The 18154-nt window shown below is 45.5% G+C and overlaps 1 protein-coding gene across 1 annotated transcript in view; it reads right to left on the bottom strand.

Annotated features, from left to right (window-relative positions):
• Nucleotides 1–18154, bottom strand: part of SRCAP (Snf2 related CREBBP activator protein) — a gene marked incomplete at its 5' end in the record, with an annotated part of 948600 nt that overhangs the window by 711355 nt on the left and 219091 nt on the right. The window contains one exon of the mRNA XM_030210811.1: nucleotides 5297–5386. Within this exon, the coding sequence (XP_030066671.1) occupies nucleotides 5297–5386 (90 nt within the window). The remainder of the gene's footprint in view (nucleotides 1–5296; nucleotides 5387–18154) is intronic.

The following is an 18154-nucleotide window of genomic DNA, read 5'->3' as shown; positions in this document are numbered from 1 at the left end:
AACTTGTCTGTCTGCATCCACCAGCTCAGCGCCTTGCGCACTGCTGGGTCCAAGGGAAGGCGCACAGCATAATCCTCCGACATCGGAGTCCAGCGCTGCAGCAGAGAGTGTTGTAGTGGTCTCATATGAGCCCTGGCCCAGGGCACTACTTCCATCGTGGCCGTCATAGAGCCCAACAGCTGCACATAGTCCCAAGCCCGAAGAGGAGAGGCTACTAGGAACTGGTCCACCTGAGCCTGAAGCTTGACAATCCGATTGTCTGGCAGGAACACTCTGCCCACCTGGGTGTCGAATCGAACTCCCAGATACTCCAGTGACTGAGTCGGGCGCAGCTGGCTCTTCTCCCAGTTGATGATCCACCCCAGGGAGATCAAAAGAGCAACCACCCGGTCCACAGCTTTGCCGCACTCTGCATAAGAGGGGGCTCGGATCAACCAGTCGTCCAGATAAGGATGGACTTGTACTCCTTCCTTTCGCAGGAAGGCCGCGATGACCACCATTATTTTGGAGAAGGTCCGCGGAGCAGTAGCCAACCCGAAAGGGAGGGCTCTGAACTGGAAGTGTCGGCCCAGGACTGCAAAACGCAGAAAGCGTTGATGAGGAGGCCAGATGGGAATATGCAGGTACGCTTCCTTGATGTCCAAGGAAGCCAAGAACTCTCCTGCCTTCACTGCCGCTATAACAGAGCGGAGAGTCTCCATGCGAAAGTGCCGCACTTTCAAGGCCCGATTGACCCCTTTGAGGTCGAGGATAGGCCGGACAGAACCTCCTTTCTTTGGTACCACAAAGTAAATGGAGTAACGTCCCTTGCCAATCTGATTTTCTGGCACCGGAACGACCGCACCCAGGCAGATCAGGTTGTCCAAGGTCTGCTGCACTGCTACAGCTTTGACCGGAGACTTGCAGGGAGAGAGTACAAACCCGTCTCTTAAGGGTCGGCAGAACTCTAACTTGTAGCCGTCTCTGATGACTTCCAGCACCCAAGCGTCTGAAGTTACTTTGGTCCACTCGCCCAGAAACGAGGACAGGCGTCCTCCAATCTGCACTGGGCCATGGACCAGGACCCCGTCATTGGGTACGAGACCCTGGGGGAGGACCGGAGGGCGTACCTCCGGGACGGCGGTCTCTGCGAAAGGAATGCTGCTTGGGGGAGAAGTTCCTTTTGAAGGAAGAGGGGGCAGAGGAGCCCGACTTGCCCGGGCGGTACCGACGGGCTTCTTGAAACCGTCCTCTGGAGATACCGGGGCGAGCACTGATCCGAGCCCTAACCTCTGGTAACCTCTTGCCCTTAGACGTGCCGAGATCGGTCACGATTTTGTCCAGCTCGACCCCAAAGAGCAGCTTGCCTTTAAAAGGCAACTTAGCCAGGCGGGACTTAGAGGCGTGGTCCGCAGACCAATGTTTCAGCCAAAACCAGCGCCGCGCAGAGACTATCTGAGCCATGCCTTTAGCCGAGGCTCTCAAGACATCATACAGTAAGTCTGCCAAATAAGCCAAGCTCGATTCCAGGGCCGGCCAGTCAGCCCTCAAGGAAGGATCCGAGGGGGAAGCCCGCTGCACCGTCAGGCACGCCCTGGCCACATAGGAGCCGCAAACTGAGGCCTGCAAACTTAAGGCAGCCGCCTCGAAGGACGACCTTAAAGCCGCTTCCAATCTTCTGTCTTGGGCGTCCTTTAGTGCCGTGCCACCTTCCACCGGCAACGCCGTTTTCTTAGTCACCGCAGTGATTAAAAAATCCACGGTAGGCCAAACAAAGGCCTCACGCTCACTTTCAGGCAAAGGATAGAGGCGGGACATAGCCCTAGCCACTTTGAGGCTCGCTTCCGGGACATCCCATTGAGCCGAAATTAAGGTGTGCATGGCATCATGCACGTGGAAGGTTCTAGGTGGGCGCTTCGTCCCCAGCATAATGGCAGAGCCAACAGGGGCTGAGGGAGAGACGTCCTCTGGAGAGGAAATCTTCAAAATGCTCATGGCCTGCATTAACAGGCTGGGCAAATCCTCTGAGCGAAAGATCCGTGCTGCAGAGGGGTCATCCGCTCCATCCGAGCGGGAATCCGTCTCTTCCAAGGAATCCCCAAAGGACCGTTGGGAGAACTCAGATACGCTGCCCTCATCTACATCAGAGGAAACAGCGTCCTCTAAGGCCTGGGCATCCACTCGAGGGCGTTTACTTCCGGGGGCCTCAACCCCTTTATCGGACAAGGGAGAAGGGGCAGCGTTCTGCATAAGGAAGGCCTGATGCAGCAGCAAAATAAACTCGGGGGAGAAACCCCCCAAACTGTGCAATTCAGCAGCCTGGGCCACAGCCCTAGACGCACCCTCAACCGGCGCTCGCAAGAGCGGGGGAGAACCATGCTGCGCATCCAAGATGGCATCCGGCGCGACACTCCGCGAAGGAGTCGCGCGGGAAGAACGGCGCTTAACTTTAGCCGCTTTTTTACCGTCGCCCAAATCAAGGGCGGCCATGGCATGAGCGTCTCCCAGCTCAAGGGCGGCCCAAGAAGAAGCCGTCCGAGCAGAGTGGCCGGCCAAGATGGCGGAGGCGAGCAGCGGGGGATGGGCGTTTATGGCGGGAAAAACCGCCGCGCCGGAGGAAGACCCAAGACACTGACCGGCCTCCAAACTGACACCCAACAAGGGCGAATCAGACTTTAAAACCCCCGCATCCCCGCTAGAAGCGCACACGCGGTCCGGGGAGCGATTCTTCGCGCCCTCGCCCTCCGACGCCATAGGCCACGTGGAGATCAATCGGGGGAACCCCCTGCCCGCTATAAAAAGGTAAAAATTACCTGCTTCTCGCTCCGAGCTGTAACGACCTGGTGTCCCAGTGAGTAGCTGCAATAAACGTTTAAATAAATGTCGAAATAAACGCCCTTAAGGACGTTCAAAATTTTTTTTTTTTTTTTTAACGGAGCCAGCGGGAGGGGGGAGAAAAGGAGGGACCTGGCGCCACCAGGTTTGCACTTGCTCAAGAAGAGCCCTCAACCCCAGGCACTCAACAAAACCTAAAAATTAGGCTTGGAGGCCTAGCCAGAGCTGCTGCTGTGTGTGACCACCACCTGCTGAGATAGAGAACATACTGGGGAGTTTCCGGCAGCACATGACCACATATAGGGAGGCAAAAGGATTGCTCTCTATCTCCACCTGCTGGTAGATGGACACAACCCACCAGTCTATGGATTGATCAGCATGATGATATGGAAAAACAGGATTATGCTTCTTTGAAGTTCTTAGATGTTCAGCGTGTACTCTTGAAATACCTTAAAGGTAACAAATGAATTTTGCTCATCTGATTGCCTTTGTCCTTTTTACAGGTCCAAAATGGGCTCCCTGCCTCCAAGGCTGCACGAAGTGATTTCCTCAGCTTGTGATTTGGCAGGCAAATATCCACCTCTGGTCTTAAAGGTTCACTCTACCAGAAGCCTTGCTACTTCCTGGGCCAAAATGAGAGCAGTGGCCGTAAGTAAGCAACCAAGTCTTCTCTTCATACATTTCTAAATTTTATAGGCTGGATGAATTACCAGGGAGGAATTTTCGTTTAAATCTTTGGTCTTATCAGTAAGGGTTTCTGTTTTCTCCCAATTACAGAACTGCTTTCATACGTCTCACAACTGATCTGTTGGTGACGCTAAGGAGAAATTAGGTCTTACCTGCTAATTCTCTTTCCTTTGGTCCTAACATATTCAGTCCGGAAACCCACCCTTTTATCTTTCACTATATTTTCTTCTTTCAGCTCAAGACTTCCATATACAAATATGCAACTTGCAGTTACCTGTTCTTTTAAGTTTAAAGATTCTCTTTTAATTAAAAACCTCCTATAAGGAACAATATCAAAGGCTTTGCTGGAATCTAAGTAGACCACATCCAATTCATACCCTTGGGTCTAGTTCTGTGGTCACCTACTCAAAGAAACCAAACTAATTTATTTGGCACAATCTTCCTTTGGTAAATCCATGCTGCCTTAGATGTTGCAGCTCATTTCATTATAGAAAGTTCACTATCGTTTCCTTCAGCAATATGTTTCTTTTCCCACTAACAAGGTGGGGGTAATAAACCTCTATTTTCCCACCACTCTGTTTCCACTTTCATAAAAAGAGACATCAGCTCTTCTCCAGTCCCACGGAACCTCTCCCATCTCCAAGGATCTGTTAAATATATCCTTTACAGGTCCTGTCAGTACCTCTAGGGTTATCTCATCTGGCCCCTATGTCTTTGTCCACTTTTAGTTTGCAAGTTGCTCATAAACACTTTATTCCATAAATGGTAAAATATCTATTCCATTCAAATGTGACTGTCAATCATTTGCTTTTCTCTTCCAGGATTTTCTTCTGTGAACACCAAACAGAAGTATTTAGCATGTCTACTTTTTCCTCATTGCCCTCCACATATAACTTTATCTGGTTAGTTACCTGGAGAACAGTCTGAAAAATGTCATTTTTCAGACTAAAAACATCAGAGAAGGGCAAAAAAAAAAAAAAATACAACAAGGCAGAAAACAGAGTTAAAAAAAAAAACGTATAGTAAAAAAAATCTTTAATAATGATGTTACCTTAATAGGAATCTCAAGCTGCAATGTGGCTGCACTGGGCAGGAACTTTTGTACCAGCAAATGAACTATACATTCAAGATTTTTTTACTATACTGCCTTGATTTCTTGATTTTTTTTTTCAAGCCTATTTTCTGCCTGCTTTCTGGATAAATATCAGCTCCACCTCAGTCTGCCTACACACCACCCCGGCACTATCACGATAGAGCCAAGGCAGATTAATGATATTTAGTATAGACATTGCATCTGAATATTCATAGCCAGCATCAGTTAAAGCATTTAGCCAGATAATGACTGCCGTTATCCAAATAAATGCCTTTGAATATTGGGTCCTAGCTGGCAGAATACCAGGAGACTTTTTTTGCATCACTAATGCAGTAAGCCAGGGGTTTTCAATGCAGTCCTCAGGCACACCCAGCCAGTCGGGGTTTTCAGGATATCCCGTTCGGGTGGGGCACACCCAGCCAGTCGGGGTTTTCAGGATAGCCATTCAGGAGGAGCACACCCACCCAAATAGCTGGGTGTGCCCCAAGGACTGGGTTAAAAACCTCTGCAATAAGCAAAAACACAATCACACAGCAGGATATGAAGAATAAAGTATGTTTGGTAACTAAAGCTGAGAGTAAATTCCAGCCTACTGCAGCCAAACAGGAACCTGCTGAAATGCTCAAAAAAGGTAACAAAGACCTCAGAATCTGATATGATCTTAGAAACACCCAAGGCCTTCTTGAGCAAGCTTAACCTCACCTTCCTTTGTCAACTGATCCAGTTCCATCATGTGATCCTGCTCTCCTGCTAGCTCCTCTTCTGCTTCAATTGTCTCTTCTTCATCTTCAGCTGGGGACAGAATATGTATGAATTATAGTCTTATAGAGCTAATTTTGGAATGGGGTGACTACATAGAAAGTCAGAAAGGCATCTATTTTAGTGTTTCAGTGCTCTTATAAAACAGGCACCCAGAACTAGCCCCAATAGCAACAAAGCCTATGAATAAATTTACACCTGCTCCAAATGTGTAAGTTTGTGTGTATATTCTACAAAAGAACACTGCAATTCCATCTACACCCTGCCCAAACTATTCTCCATGCAATGCCTGCCTGGAAATTATATACAGTGCATGCAACTTTTTCCAGCACACGTACTTACTTATATGTGGATAATTTGAATGGACAGTTTTATAAAAGCCCCTCTGTGTGTGTGAAACAAGCTTTATACCTAGAACCACCTTTATAAAATTATTCCCATACAGTTGAAAAAAAATTGTAGATGTTATTTTTTATAGGCCTAACTAAATGTATCTGTAACATAGTAGATGATGGCAGATAAAGGTCCTGAACGGTTCATCTAGTCTGCCGAACAGTCACATTCATGATCTATTCATGATTATGTCAACAATGAATTTGGTATAAAATACATATACTTGATCCTGATCCTCTGTTGCCATTTTCAGGACATAGACAATAGAAGTCTACCCAGCACCGGCCTTATGTTCCAACAACTAGAGTTGTCAAGAAATCCTCTCCAACATATCCTAATCTGTCTTCTCATACACAGGACACAGACTGTAGAAATCTGCTTGGCACTGGTCTTAGTTCCTCACAGCTGGAGTCGCTACCTAAGCACCATTCAACACATCAACATATATGCAATCATTTAAGTTTTGTTTTTATTCCATCCTCTTTCTTATTAGGGATCCTCAGTTTTCATTCCACACTTTTTTTGAATTCCTTTACTGTTTCTGACTCCACCACCTCATTCTGGAGGGCATTCCAGGCAACCTTCTCCAAGAAAAAGTGTTTCCTAACGCTACTCATAAGTCTACCACCCTGCAATCTCAATTCATGTCCTTTAGTTTTACCATTTCCCCATTTCTGAAAAAGATTTGTTTGTATATTAATACCTAACAAAAATGTAAACATCTGTATCATATCTCCTCTTTCCCTCCTTCCTCTTTATATTCAGGTCTTCCAGTCCCTGCTCATACATTTGTTTTGGTGCATATCTTATACCATTTTCATCACCTTCCACTGAACTGCATCAGGTTTTCGTATGTTAATAGCAACATATAGCCTCAAAAACTGAATACACTACTCCAAGTGGGATTTCACTAACGAACATAAGAACATAAGAACATAAGAGTAGCCATACTGGGTCAGACCAATGGTCCATCTAAACCAGTATTCTGTTTCTAACAGTGGCCAAGCCAGGTCACAAGTACCTGACAGAAACCCAAATTGTAGCAACATTCCTTGCTACCACAATCCCAGGGTAAGCAGTTTGCTCCCCCATGTCTGTCTCAATAGCAGTCTATAAACGTTTCCTCCAGGAACTTGTTCAAACCTTTTTTTAAACCCAGATACACTAACTGCTGTTACTACATTCTTCGGCAAAGAGTTCCAGAGCTTAACTATTTGTAGAGTGAAAAAATATTTCCTCCTGTTTGTTTTGAAAGTATTTCCATGTGACTTCCTTGAGTGTCCCCTAGTCTTTGTACTTTTGGAACAAGTAAAAAAAAAATTGATTTACTTTTTCTTGTTCTACACCACTCAGGATTTTGTAGACCTCAATCATATCTCACCTCATCCGTCTCTTTTCCAAGCTGAAGAGCACTAACCTATTTAGCCTTTCCTCATATGAGAGAAGTTCTATCCCCTTACACAAGGGCATCAACACCTCCTTTCTTCTGCTGGTTATGTCTCTCTTTGTGCAGTCCAGTATCCTTCTGGCTACAGCCATTATCCTATTGCACTGTTTTGTTGCCTTGAGATTCTCAAACACTATCATCCCAAGGTTTCTCTCCCTGTCTATGCCTGTCAGCCTCTCACTTCCTAGCACATACAGCTTCCAAGGATTCCTACTCCACAAGTGCATCACTCTGCACATCTTCACATTAAATTTAAGGACCAATAATTAGACCATTCTTCTAACTTTCACAGATCACTTCATGTGGTCTTCTCCCTTCATGGTGTCCACTCTTTTGAAAATCTTTATCATCCATAAAAAAGCAAACTTTACCTTCTGGCATCGTAACACAATGAACAAAATCTGCTCCAGCACCGATCCTTGAGGCACTACACTACTCATCTTTCTTTCCTCAGAGTTAATTCCATTAACCACCGCTCTCTGACATCTGTCAGTCAACCAGTTTCTAATCCAGCTCACCACTTTCAGTCTTAACTTTATCCCATCAAGTTTATTCAAGCCCTTGTCAAAGGCTTTGCTGAAATCCAAGTAGACTACATTAGTTAATCTCCTAGATGCAATTCTCTGGTCACCTAGTCAAAGAAATCAGATTCATTCGGCATGATTTACACCTTTGGTACAACTATGTTGCCTCATATCTTTCACTATCTTTCTTTCAGCAGCACTTCCACTACTTTTCCAATCACTGAAGTGAGGTTTACCGGCCTGTAGTTTCCCACTTCTTCTTGGTCACCACATCTGTGAAAAGGGATCACATCCACATCTTCAAAGATCTATTAAATAAATCTTTAAGTGGACCCACCAGAACATCTCTGAGCTACCTCAATATCCATGGTTTTGTCCATCTTAGGTTTTTCAAATTATTCATAAACACTTTCTTCCATGAATGGTGGAAGCATTGAAGAAGTATTATTTCTTCAACAGGTCAGTGAAAAGTAATGCAGTTATACTAAAGGCAATTCTATAACTGCACTTATTAGCACAACTTAACTTACATAAGAACATAAGAGTAGTTAAGAGTAGCCATACTGGGTCAGACCAATGGTCGTCCATCTAGCCCAGTATCCTGTTTTCCAAACAGTGGCCAAGCCAGGTCACAAGTACCTGGCAGAAACCCAAATCGTGTCAACACTCCATACTACAAAAATCCCAGGGCAAGCAGTTGCATTCCATGTCTGTCTCAATAGCAGAATATGGACTTTTCCTCCAGGAATTTGCCCAAATCTTTTTAAAACCCAGATACGCTAACTGCTGTTACCACATCCTCTGGCAAAGAGCTCCAGAGCTTAACTATTCATTGAATGAAAAAAAAAAAGTGTGTTTGTTCTACACCACTCAGGATTTTGTAGAACTCAATCATATCTCCCTTCATCCGTCTCTTTTCCAATCTGAAGAGCTCTAACCTCTTTATCCTTTCCTCATATGAGAGGAGTTCCATCCCCTTTATCATTTTGGTCGCTCTTCTTTGAATCTTTTCGAATTCCGCTATATCAAAGGCATTATAGTATTTTCTGTCTTATTCACCATCCCTTTCCTAAAAATTCCTAGCATCCTGTTTGCATTTTTGGCACCCGCCGCACACTGAGCAGAAGACTTCAGCGTATTATCTACAATGACACCCAGATCTTTTTCTTGAGTGCTGAGCCCCCAAGGTGGACCCCTAGCATCAGTTAACTATGATTTGGAGTGTTTTTTGCAGTGTGCATCACCTTGCATTTGTCCACATTAAATTTCATCTGCCATTTGGATACTTGGTCTTCCAATTTCCTAAGGTCTTTCTTCAATATTTCACAGTCTGCATGTGTTTTAACAACCTTGAATAGTTTTGTGTCATCTGCAAATTTAATCACCTCACTCATCGTTCTAATTTCCGTATCATTTATAAATACGTTAAATAGTACCGGTCCCAGTACGATCCCTGTGGCACTCCACTGTTCACCCTCCTCCATTGAGAAAAATGACCATTTAACCCTACCCTCTGTTTTCTGTCCAATAACCAATTCCTAATCCACACCAGAACCTTGCTTCCTATCCCATGACTCTTTAATTTTCTCAGGAGTCTCTTATGAGAAACATTTATCAAAAGCATTCTGAAAATCTAGATACATTACATCAACCGACTCACATTTATCCATATGTTTATTCACATCTTCAAAGAAATGAAGCAAATTGGTGAGGCAACACTTCCCTCGGCTGAATCCATGCTCTGTCCCATTAATCTATGTGTTCTGTAATTTTATTCTTTAGAATAGTTTCCACTATTTTGCCTGGCACTGATGTCAGGCTTACCATGTCTATAATTTCCAGATCACCCCTAGAACCCTTTTTAAAATTCAGTGTCACATTGGCCACTTTCCAATCTTCAGGTACTATGGACGATTCTAACGACAGGTTATATGATACTAACAGCAGATCAGCAATTTCATGCTTGAGTCCTTTGAGTACCCTTGGATGTATGCCATCTGGTCCAGATGATTTACTACTCTTTAATTTGTTAATTTGGCTCAGTACATCTTCCAGGTTCACTGAGATTTCTTTCAGTTCCTCCACATCACCCCCCATGAAAACCATTTCTGGTACAGGCAGATCTCTTACATCTTCTTCCATAAAGACAGAAGCAAAAAATTCATTCAATTTCTCCGCTATGGCCTTGTCTTCCCTGAGTGCCCCTTTTGCTCCTTTGTAATCTAACAGTCCCACGATTCCCTCGCAGGCTTCCTGCTTCTGATGTACCTGAAAAAATTGTTACTGTGAGTTTTCACCTCTGCAGCAAGTTTCTCTTCATATTCTCTTTTAGCCTTCTTTATTAATGCTTTGCATCTAACTTACCAGTGCTTATGTTGCTTCTTATTTTCTTCATTTGGGTCCTTTTCCATTCTTCGAAAGACAATCTTTTGGCTGTAATGGCCTCTTTTACTTCACCTTTTAACCACACTGGCTGACCTTTTCTCTTCTTTCCACCTTTCCAAATATGTAGAATGCATCTGGACTGGGCTTCCAAGATGGTATTTTTGAATAATGCACAAACAAAAAAGCAACACTGGGCCTTCAAGACTGAGACAACAGGAGTGTTTTATTAGTGAATAACCCGACACGGGCCGTGTTTCGGCGTAAAACATTGGCTTGTATTTTTTAATAATGTCCACGCCTGATTTAATGTCCTAACCTTTGCAGCTGATCTTTAATTTCTTTTTAACTATTTTCCTCAATTTATTATAGGTTGCTGTTTTGAAAATTAAATGCAGCTACAGTAGTTTTCCTTTGCAGGTTCATCTCAGATAGTACCTCAAACGTGATCATCTTATGATCACTGTTTCCCAGGGGACCCAACACCACCACCTCTTGCACTATGTCCTGCTTGCCAACAAGGACCTAAATTCACTACAATCTATTCTATAAGGCAATGCATAAGTGTGAGCATACACCTGAGTGTAGCATGGATGGGCAAAGGGTATAGTGTCAACTTACAAGTGTAACTTACACAATGCTATAAGTTATGTACACTCAACCTAGCATAAGTGGATTTCAGCAAGGCTTTTGACACGGTTCCCCACAGGAGGCTCTTAAATAAACTGGATGGGCTGAAGATAGGACCCAAAGTGGTGAACTGGATTAGGAACTGGTTGACGGACAGGCGCCAGAGGGTGGTGGTGAATGGAGTTCGCTCGGAGGAGGGAAAGGTGAGTAGTGGAGTGCCTCAGGGATCGGTGCTGGGGCCGATTCTGTTTAATATATTTGTGAGTGACATTGCCGAAGGGTTAGAAGGTAAAGTTTGCCTATTTGCGGATGATACTAAGATTTGTAACACAGTGGACACCCCAGAGGGAGTGGAAAACATGAAAAAGGATCTGAAAAAGCTAGAAGAATGGTCTAAGGTTTGGCAATTAAAATTCAATGCGAAGAAATGCAAAGTGATGCACTTACGGAGTAGAAATCCAAGAAAGGCGTATGTGTTAGGCGGTGAGCGTCTGCTAGGTACGGATAGGGAGAGGGATCTTGGGGTGATAGTATCTGAGGATCTGAAGGCGATAAAACAGTGTGACAAGGTGGTGGCCATAGCTAGAAGGTTACTAGGCTGTATAGAGAGAGGTGTGACCAGCAGAAGAAAAGAGGTGTTGATGCCCCTGTACAAGTCGTTGGTGAGGCCCCACCTGGAGTATTGTGTTCAGTTTTGGAGGCCGTATCTTGCTAAGGATGTAAAAAGAATTGAAGCAGTGCAAAGAAAAGCTACGAGGATGGTATGGGATTTGCGTTACAAGACATATGAGGAGAGACTTGCGGACCTGAACATGTATACCCTGGAGGAAAGGAGGAACAGGGATGATATGATACAGACGTTCAAATATTTGAAAGGTATTAATACGCAAACGAACCTTTTCCGGGATGGGAAGGCGGTAGAACGAGAGGGCATGAAATGAGATTGAAGGGGGGCAGACTCAAGAAGAATGTCAGGAAGTATTTTTTCACGGAGAGGGTGGTGGATGCTTGGAATGCCCTCCCGCGGGAGGTGGTGGAGATGAAAACGGTAACGGAATTCAAACATGCGTGGGATAAACATAAAGGAATCTTGTACAGAAGGAAGGGATCCTCTGGAGCTTAGCCTAGAATGGGTGGCAGAGCTGGTGGTTGGGAGGCGGGGCTAGTGCTGGGCAGACATATATGGTCTGTGCTGGGGCTGGTGGTTGGGAGGCGGGACTAGTGCTGGGCAGACTTATACGGTTTGTGCCGGGGCTGGTGGTTGGGCGGCGGGGATAGTGCTGGGTAGACTTATACGGTCTGTGCCAGAGCCGGTGGTGGGAGGCAGGGATAGTGCTGGGCAGACTTATATGGTCTGTGCCAGAGCTGGTGGTTGGGAGGCGTGGTTGGTGGTTGGGAGGCGGGGATAGGGCTGGCCAGACTTATACGGTCTGTGCACTGAAGAGGACAGTACAAATAAAAAAGTAGCACATATGAATTTATCTTCTTGGGCAGACTGGATGGACCGTGCAGGTCTTATTCTGCCGTCATCTACTATGTCACTATGTTACTATGTGTGCAAACATAGGCACATCGATGACAAACTGCACTAGTATTCTATAACGGAATCTTGGCACCAAGATGCCATTATAGCATTAGTGCTCAGTGGGTGGCATCAAGGCACCTAACTTTAAACATCAAGTTATAAATTTGCCCCCGGTTTACATAGATTAGATTGCACAAATAGTACTATTTAAACCTAATGTAATTGCATTGCTTCTTCGCTGACACAATGAAGACAAAAACACATAAAGATCACAAATAAAGACCATATAGCCATCTCTTCTCTTCCTTTCTCCCTAGAGATCCCCTGTGCTTGTCCTGTGCTTTATTTAATTCAGAGACAACCTTCATCTTTGCTGCATCCACTGGGAGACTGTTCTGTACATCTACCACCATTTCTGTAAAGTGACTGTCCCTTAGATTACGCCTGAATCTATCTCTTTTCACCTTCATCATATGCCTGCCACCTGTGTATTTATGCCATAGAGGTATTTAAATGTCTGTATCGTATCTCCCTTCTTCTGTGTTTGTTATTTGTTATATTTGTACCTCGCGCTTTCCCACTCATGGCAGGCTCAATGCGGCTTACATGGGGCAATGGAGGGTTAAGTGACTTGCCCAGAGTCACAAGGAGCTGCCTGTGCCTGAAGTGGGAATTGAACTCAGTTCCTCAGTTCCCCAGGACCAAAGTCCACCACCCTAACCACTAGGCCACTCCTCCACTAACCTTTTCTCCTTTGAATCTTTTCGGAGATCTTTAAGTCTGTCCCCATACGCTTTATAATAAAGACCACTGATGATTTTAGTACCCACCCTCGTGGCCAACTCTACCTGTTTATATCTTTTTAAAAGTTACAGTATCTAGGATTGTACACAATACTCTCAATGTGTTCTCACCAGAGGCTTATACAGAGGCACTATCACAGTCTTTTTCCTATTGGCCAGTCCTCTTCTATGTACACAAGCATCCTGACATTTGCTATAGCTTTTCCTACCCATTTGACCACTTTAAGATGGTAAAATTATGTCTCACCTAATAATCATCTTTCCTTTAGTCATTGCAGATGAATCAAGAAACTGACAGGTTGTGCCTGTCTACCAGCAGCTGGAGAGTGCAAAACTGAACTCCTCTATAAAGGATAGTGAGACCCCTGGTGATTCAGTATTTCTCATAATAAAGCAGACTTCCAAGGAAACAACAACTAGAACTTCTCCTTCCCACCATAAAGCACAATGAACTGATGCAGGAAACACAGAGAAAGCAGTTCAACAAACAGCAGCCAGCAAACCAAGGGAAGAAAATTATCAGGTAAGAGAACTTTACCTTCCTTACCATCAGAGCAAATGAAATCAGAAACGTATGGGATGTAGAAAAGCAGTCCTCAACAAGGGTGGGACATCAAAACCCCTGCCGAGAGGACCAATGCTCCAAAAGAAGCTTCTGATCTAGCCGCCACATCAACACAATAGTACTACACAAAGGTGCAAAGGGACGACCACATAGCTGACCGACAGATCTCATCAAGCATATGCACATGACACTCCACCCAGGACATCAACTGCACCTTGGTAGAATGCACTTTTAAGGAAAGGGAAGACTGCTTCTCTGAAAGGAGGTATGCAGAGGTAATGGTCTCCAAGAGGCTTGGAGGCCTGGAAGCCCTTCCCCAAACAGCACAAAAAGATGATCCATGTGTTGAATTTCATTAGCCACCTCCAGATAACAGAGGAGCACCCTGCGTAAATCCAGACAATGCAGGGAGGAAAACTCGCTTCCACAATCCTCTCTCCGGAAGGATGGCAGGAATAACGGCTGATTCAGATGGAAAGATGAAATGACCTTCAGAAGGAAGGACAGAACCATGCAAACCGTAACTTCCGCCTCAGAGAAACTGAAGAAGGGATCCTTGCATGACAATGCTTGAAGCTCCGAACATCGCCAGGCCAAAGAAATGGCCACAAGAAACACAGACATCAAAGTGAGATCCTTAAGAGAAGCCTGAAAAAGAGGTTCAAAGGGAGAACCTTGGAGAGCCCAAAGGACTAGATTGAGCCTCCACGCGAGACAAGATGGACACCGAGAGGGCTTAAGATGCAGGGCCCTTTTCAAACAAACAGATCACAATCAAATGAGCAGCCATCGAAGAGTTGGAGTGGCAGCCCCTAAAAGCTGACAAAGGCCAGTACCAGAACACGCACAGAGTTATATGCGAGGCCCTTTTGGACTCCATCTTGCAAGAACACCAAGATGTGAGGCAGCGAAGCCTGAAAGGACAAAATAACTCGCTCCGCAAACCAAGCCTCGAACATCCTCCAAACACGAGCATACACAGAAGCAGTAGAATGCTTTCGGGACTGCAACAAAATAGTGATGACACTGGATGAATAACCACTCCTACCCTAGCTAAGATAATATTTACTTTCTTTTACATTATTCTTTGTTATGTATCCTAAACTGTTTATTGTAAACCACACTGAACTCAAACTTGTTTGGATAATGTGGGGTATGTCACAAATAAATAAATTTAACAATCCCACAAATAAATAAATTTAACCATCTCTCTGACCTCATGTGCAACTTTCTTTAAATTAGTCACCTTACTTTCTAACTCTTCTTACTCTCTTACCTATCTATATGTTTCATCTTTGCTTTACCCTTCACTATCAATTAAAATGCTCTATTAAGTATTGTGTTGACATTGTAAGTAGTATACTATGCCATACTTGTTTTTTTGAATATTTTTACTGCTGTAATTTCCTATTGCTCATGTTTGATCAATTCTTACTGTACACCGCCTTGAATGACTTCCTTCAAAAAGGCAGTAAATAAATCCTAATAATTAAACAAACAAACAAACCTTTCCTCCTCAACTACACCCTTTCAAGAGCCAGGGCATAAGACAAAATCGGGACGGCTCGTCCATCCTCAAGGGCCCCTGTATGAGAAGACCTGAAGGAACCGGAAGTCAAAACAGGTGGTCCACCAGAAGCTGAATGAGATCCAAGTACCACAGGCATCTGGGCCAGTCAGAATGACTTTGCCCAGATGTCCTGAAAACCTGTGCAGCACCCGCCCTATCATTGGCCATTGAGGGAAAACGTGCAGCAGCTCCTCCAGTGGCCAAGGCTGCAGCAGGGCGTCAATGCCATCTGAACCGAGCGCCCTTCTCCTTGAGAAGAACCTAGGAGCTCTCGCATTGTCTCAAGATGCCATCCCCCATCCTTGAGCAACCAGCTGAAAGACAAGGGATGACCATTCCCATTCCCCCCGGGTCGAGAGAACGGCACCTGAGAAAATCTGTTTGAACATTCAGAGATCCTGCTATGTAAGCCACCAATATCATGGCCACATGGGTCTCCGTCCAAAGAAATAACATCTGAGCCTCCGGAGATAGCTGGGCTCTGTGAGTGCCTCCCTTGCAGGTTGATATAAGCTATCACCGTTACATTGTCCGACAAAATTCAGATCAGATAGCCACAGAGAATGGCCTGAAAGCTCACCAGAACCCTCCAGACTACCCTGAGCTCCAGGCGATTTATCGGCCACAGGGCTTCTGCCATGCTCCCTAGGCCCTGGACATAATGCAAACAACGCGCTCCCCAACCCATTACATTCACATCCATAACCACTACCTTCCACTGTGGTGCCAACGGATTCCCCCTCCGAAAATGAGCCATGCACAGCCACCAAGCCTTGCTGCACTTCGCTTGGGTGTCCAAAGGAGGCGAACACCCTAGTCCTCGGACATCGGAGATCAGTAAGACAAGACCAACTGTCCAGAACCTGGCACATAATCCCATGCGGGAGGATTGGGCATGTGAAAGATGAGGCTTATCAGCTCTTGAAGTGCAAAGTACCTATAACGTGCAGTGTATCAAATGCTGAAAATAAAAAAAATTAAAAACAAAAAAAAAAACTTCAACCTCCTGTGGTTTGGAAGAAACACTAGACCTTGGCAAGGCTTGAAACATATTCCCAGGTACGCCAAAGACTGAGAGGGGCACAACTTACTTGGCCAGGTTGAGGACCCAGCTCAGAGACTTAAGGAGAGAAATCACCCAAGCGGTTACCCCAACACTGTCCGAAAGGGAAGAACACAGCCCCTACCACCATAACCTTGGAGAAAGTTCTAGATGCCTTGAGATCCAGTGAATTAAGAAACTCCCCTGGACCTAGATCCTTTATCATTAAGTGCAGGGTCTCCATGCAAAAACACTCGTCATGGAGAGACCTGTTCACCCGCTTGAGGTAGAGGACAAGGCGAAAGGACCCGCCTGTCTTGGGCATCACAAAATAGATGGACCAACCACCCTGACCCCTCTCGAGCACAGGAACAGGGACGATCACCCCCAGCTCCACAGGCCTTGCAGGGTGCATTGTATGGCTGCCTGCTTCCACAGGGCCTTGCACAGGGACTCCAAGAAAAACATCTGCTACGGGAGAGGAGAATTCTAACCTGTAACCTTCTCTTTGATACTATTCAAGACCCACTGGTTCGACGTAACCTGGCCCACTCCTCATAAAAGAACGCGAGACATCCACCGATCACCTCCAGTGTGGTGTAAAGCCACAATCTGTCATTGTGAAGGAGAGACATGGCCAACGTCCTGGCAGGCTGGACTGACGCTCGCTTGTCAGGGTGAAAAGACCGTCTCTGCTGATAATGTGGCCTCTGGAAAGACGAGGCCCTCCCAGGCCAATAATGCCTAGTGTCCATCAGCTATGGCAGAGATTGGTAAGACCAAAAGACCCCTTTATGCTTATCCTCTGGAAGTTGTCGAGTCTTAGAGTCCCCCAAGTCTTTCACCACTTTTCCAAATCTTCTCCAAATAACATCTTCACCCGAAATTGGAGCTTAGTGAGACATTGCTTAGAAGCTGCATCCACAGACCAATAACAAAGCCACAGCAAGTGCCTGGCCATAACCGCCAATATCATCTGCTTAGCTGAAGCTCTGATCAGATCATACAAGGCGTCTGCCAGATAAACCAGCCCCGATTCCATGGCTGGGAAATCCATAGCCAGCTGGGCTGCAGAGGAAGAAAGGAAATCTGCAGCCCGCTGTACCCAAGACAGATAGGCTCGAGCCACATAAGAACTGCAGATTGACATCTGAAGGGAGCGCACAGAAACCTCAAAGCAAAACTTCAAGACCAACTCCAGATTCCTGCCCTGCACATCCTTGAGTGCAATATCATTCTCCACCAGAAGGATTGTTTTCTTGGTGACTGCTAGGCAAGGCATCCACCTTAGGCAAGCTTGTCCTGTAGTATCAGATACAAGAGAGACATAGCCCTAGCGACCCCGAAGGTTGGCATTAGGTGAGGACCACTGTGCCAAAATCAACTCCTGCATTGCCTTATGAACTGGAAAAGACTTAAGAGGCCTCTTGGTACTAGCCATTATAGGACTGGCTGAGGACACAAGCTGAGTCTCTGGGGAGGAAATATTAAGAACCTCCAGGCTTTAAGAAGAAAGGTAGGGAATTCTTCCCTATGAAACATCCTCATCGCCAAGGGATCATCTGCCTTAATCTCACATTCCTACAGAGCCTCTGGCAATCCAGAGGGTCCCGAAAATGCAGAGAGACCACCTTCTGAAGGGTCAGGCGAGGGGGGAGACATTATGCGCAGTTCCGGCACAGAGTCCAATCGCCTCCTTTTAGCCACCTCTGTCTGTTGTGAGACAGCGTCCAGCAAGTGCCCAGAAACAGCAGAGGCCCTCTTCTACAAAATAGCTTGATGCATGAGCAAAACAAATTCAGGGATGAAAGGGATACCAGGGTCCAAGTCGAAGAGGAAGCAGCAGAAGCATGGGACCCCGACTCCAAAACTGCACAAGAGAACTCCCACAAATCATATTAGAATTATCCCACATAGGAG

This window comes from Microcaecilia unicolor, chromosome 7 (genome assembly GCF_901765095.1).
Source record: "Microcaecilia unicolor chromosome 7, aMicUni1.1, whole genome shotgun sequence".
NCBI classification, from domain to species: Eukaryota; Metazoa; Chordata; class Amphibia; order Gymnophiona; family Siphonopidae; genus Microcaecilia; species Microcaecilia unicolor.
Note: the sequence above shows the minus strand (reverse complement) of the source record. Positions and strands in the feature narration are given on the sequence as shown.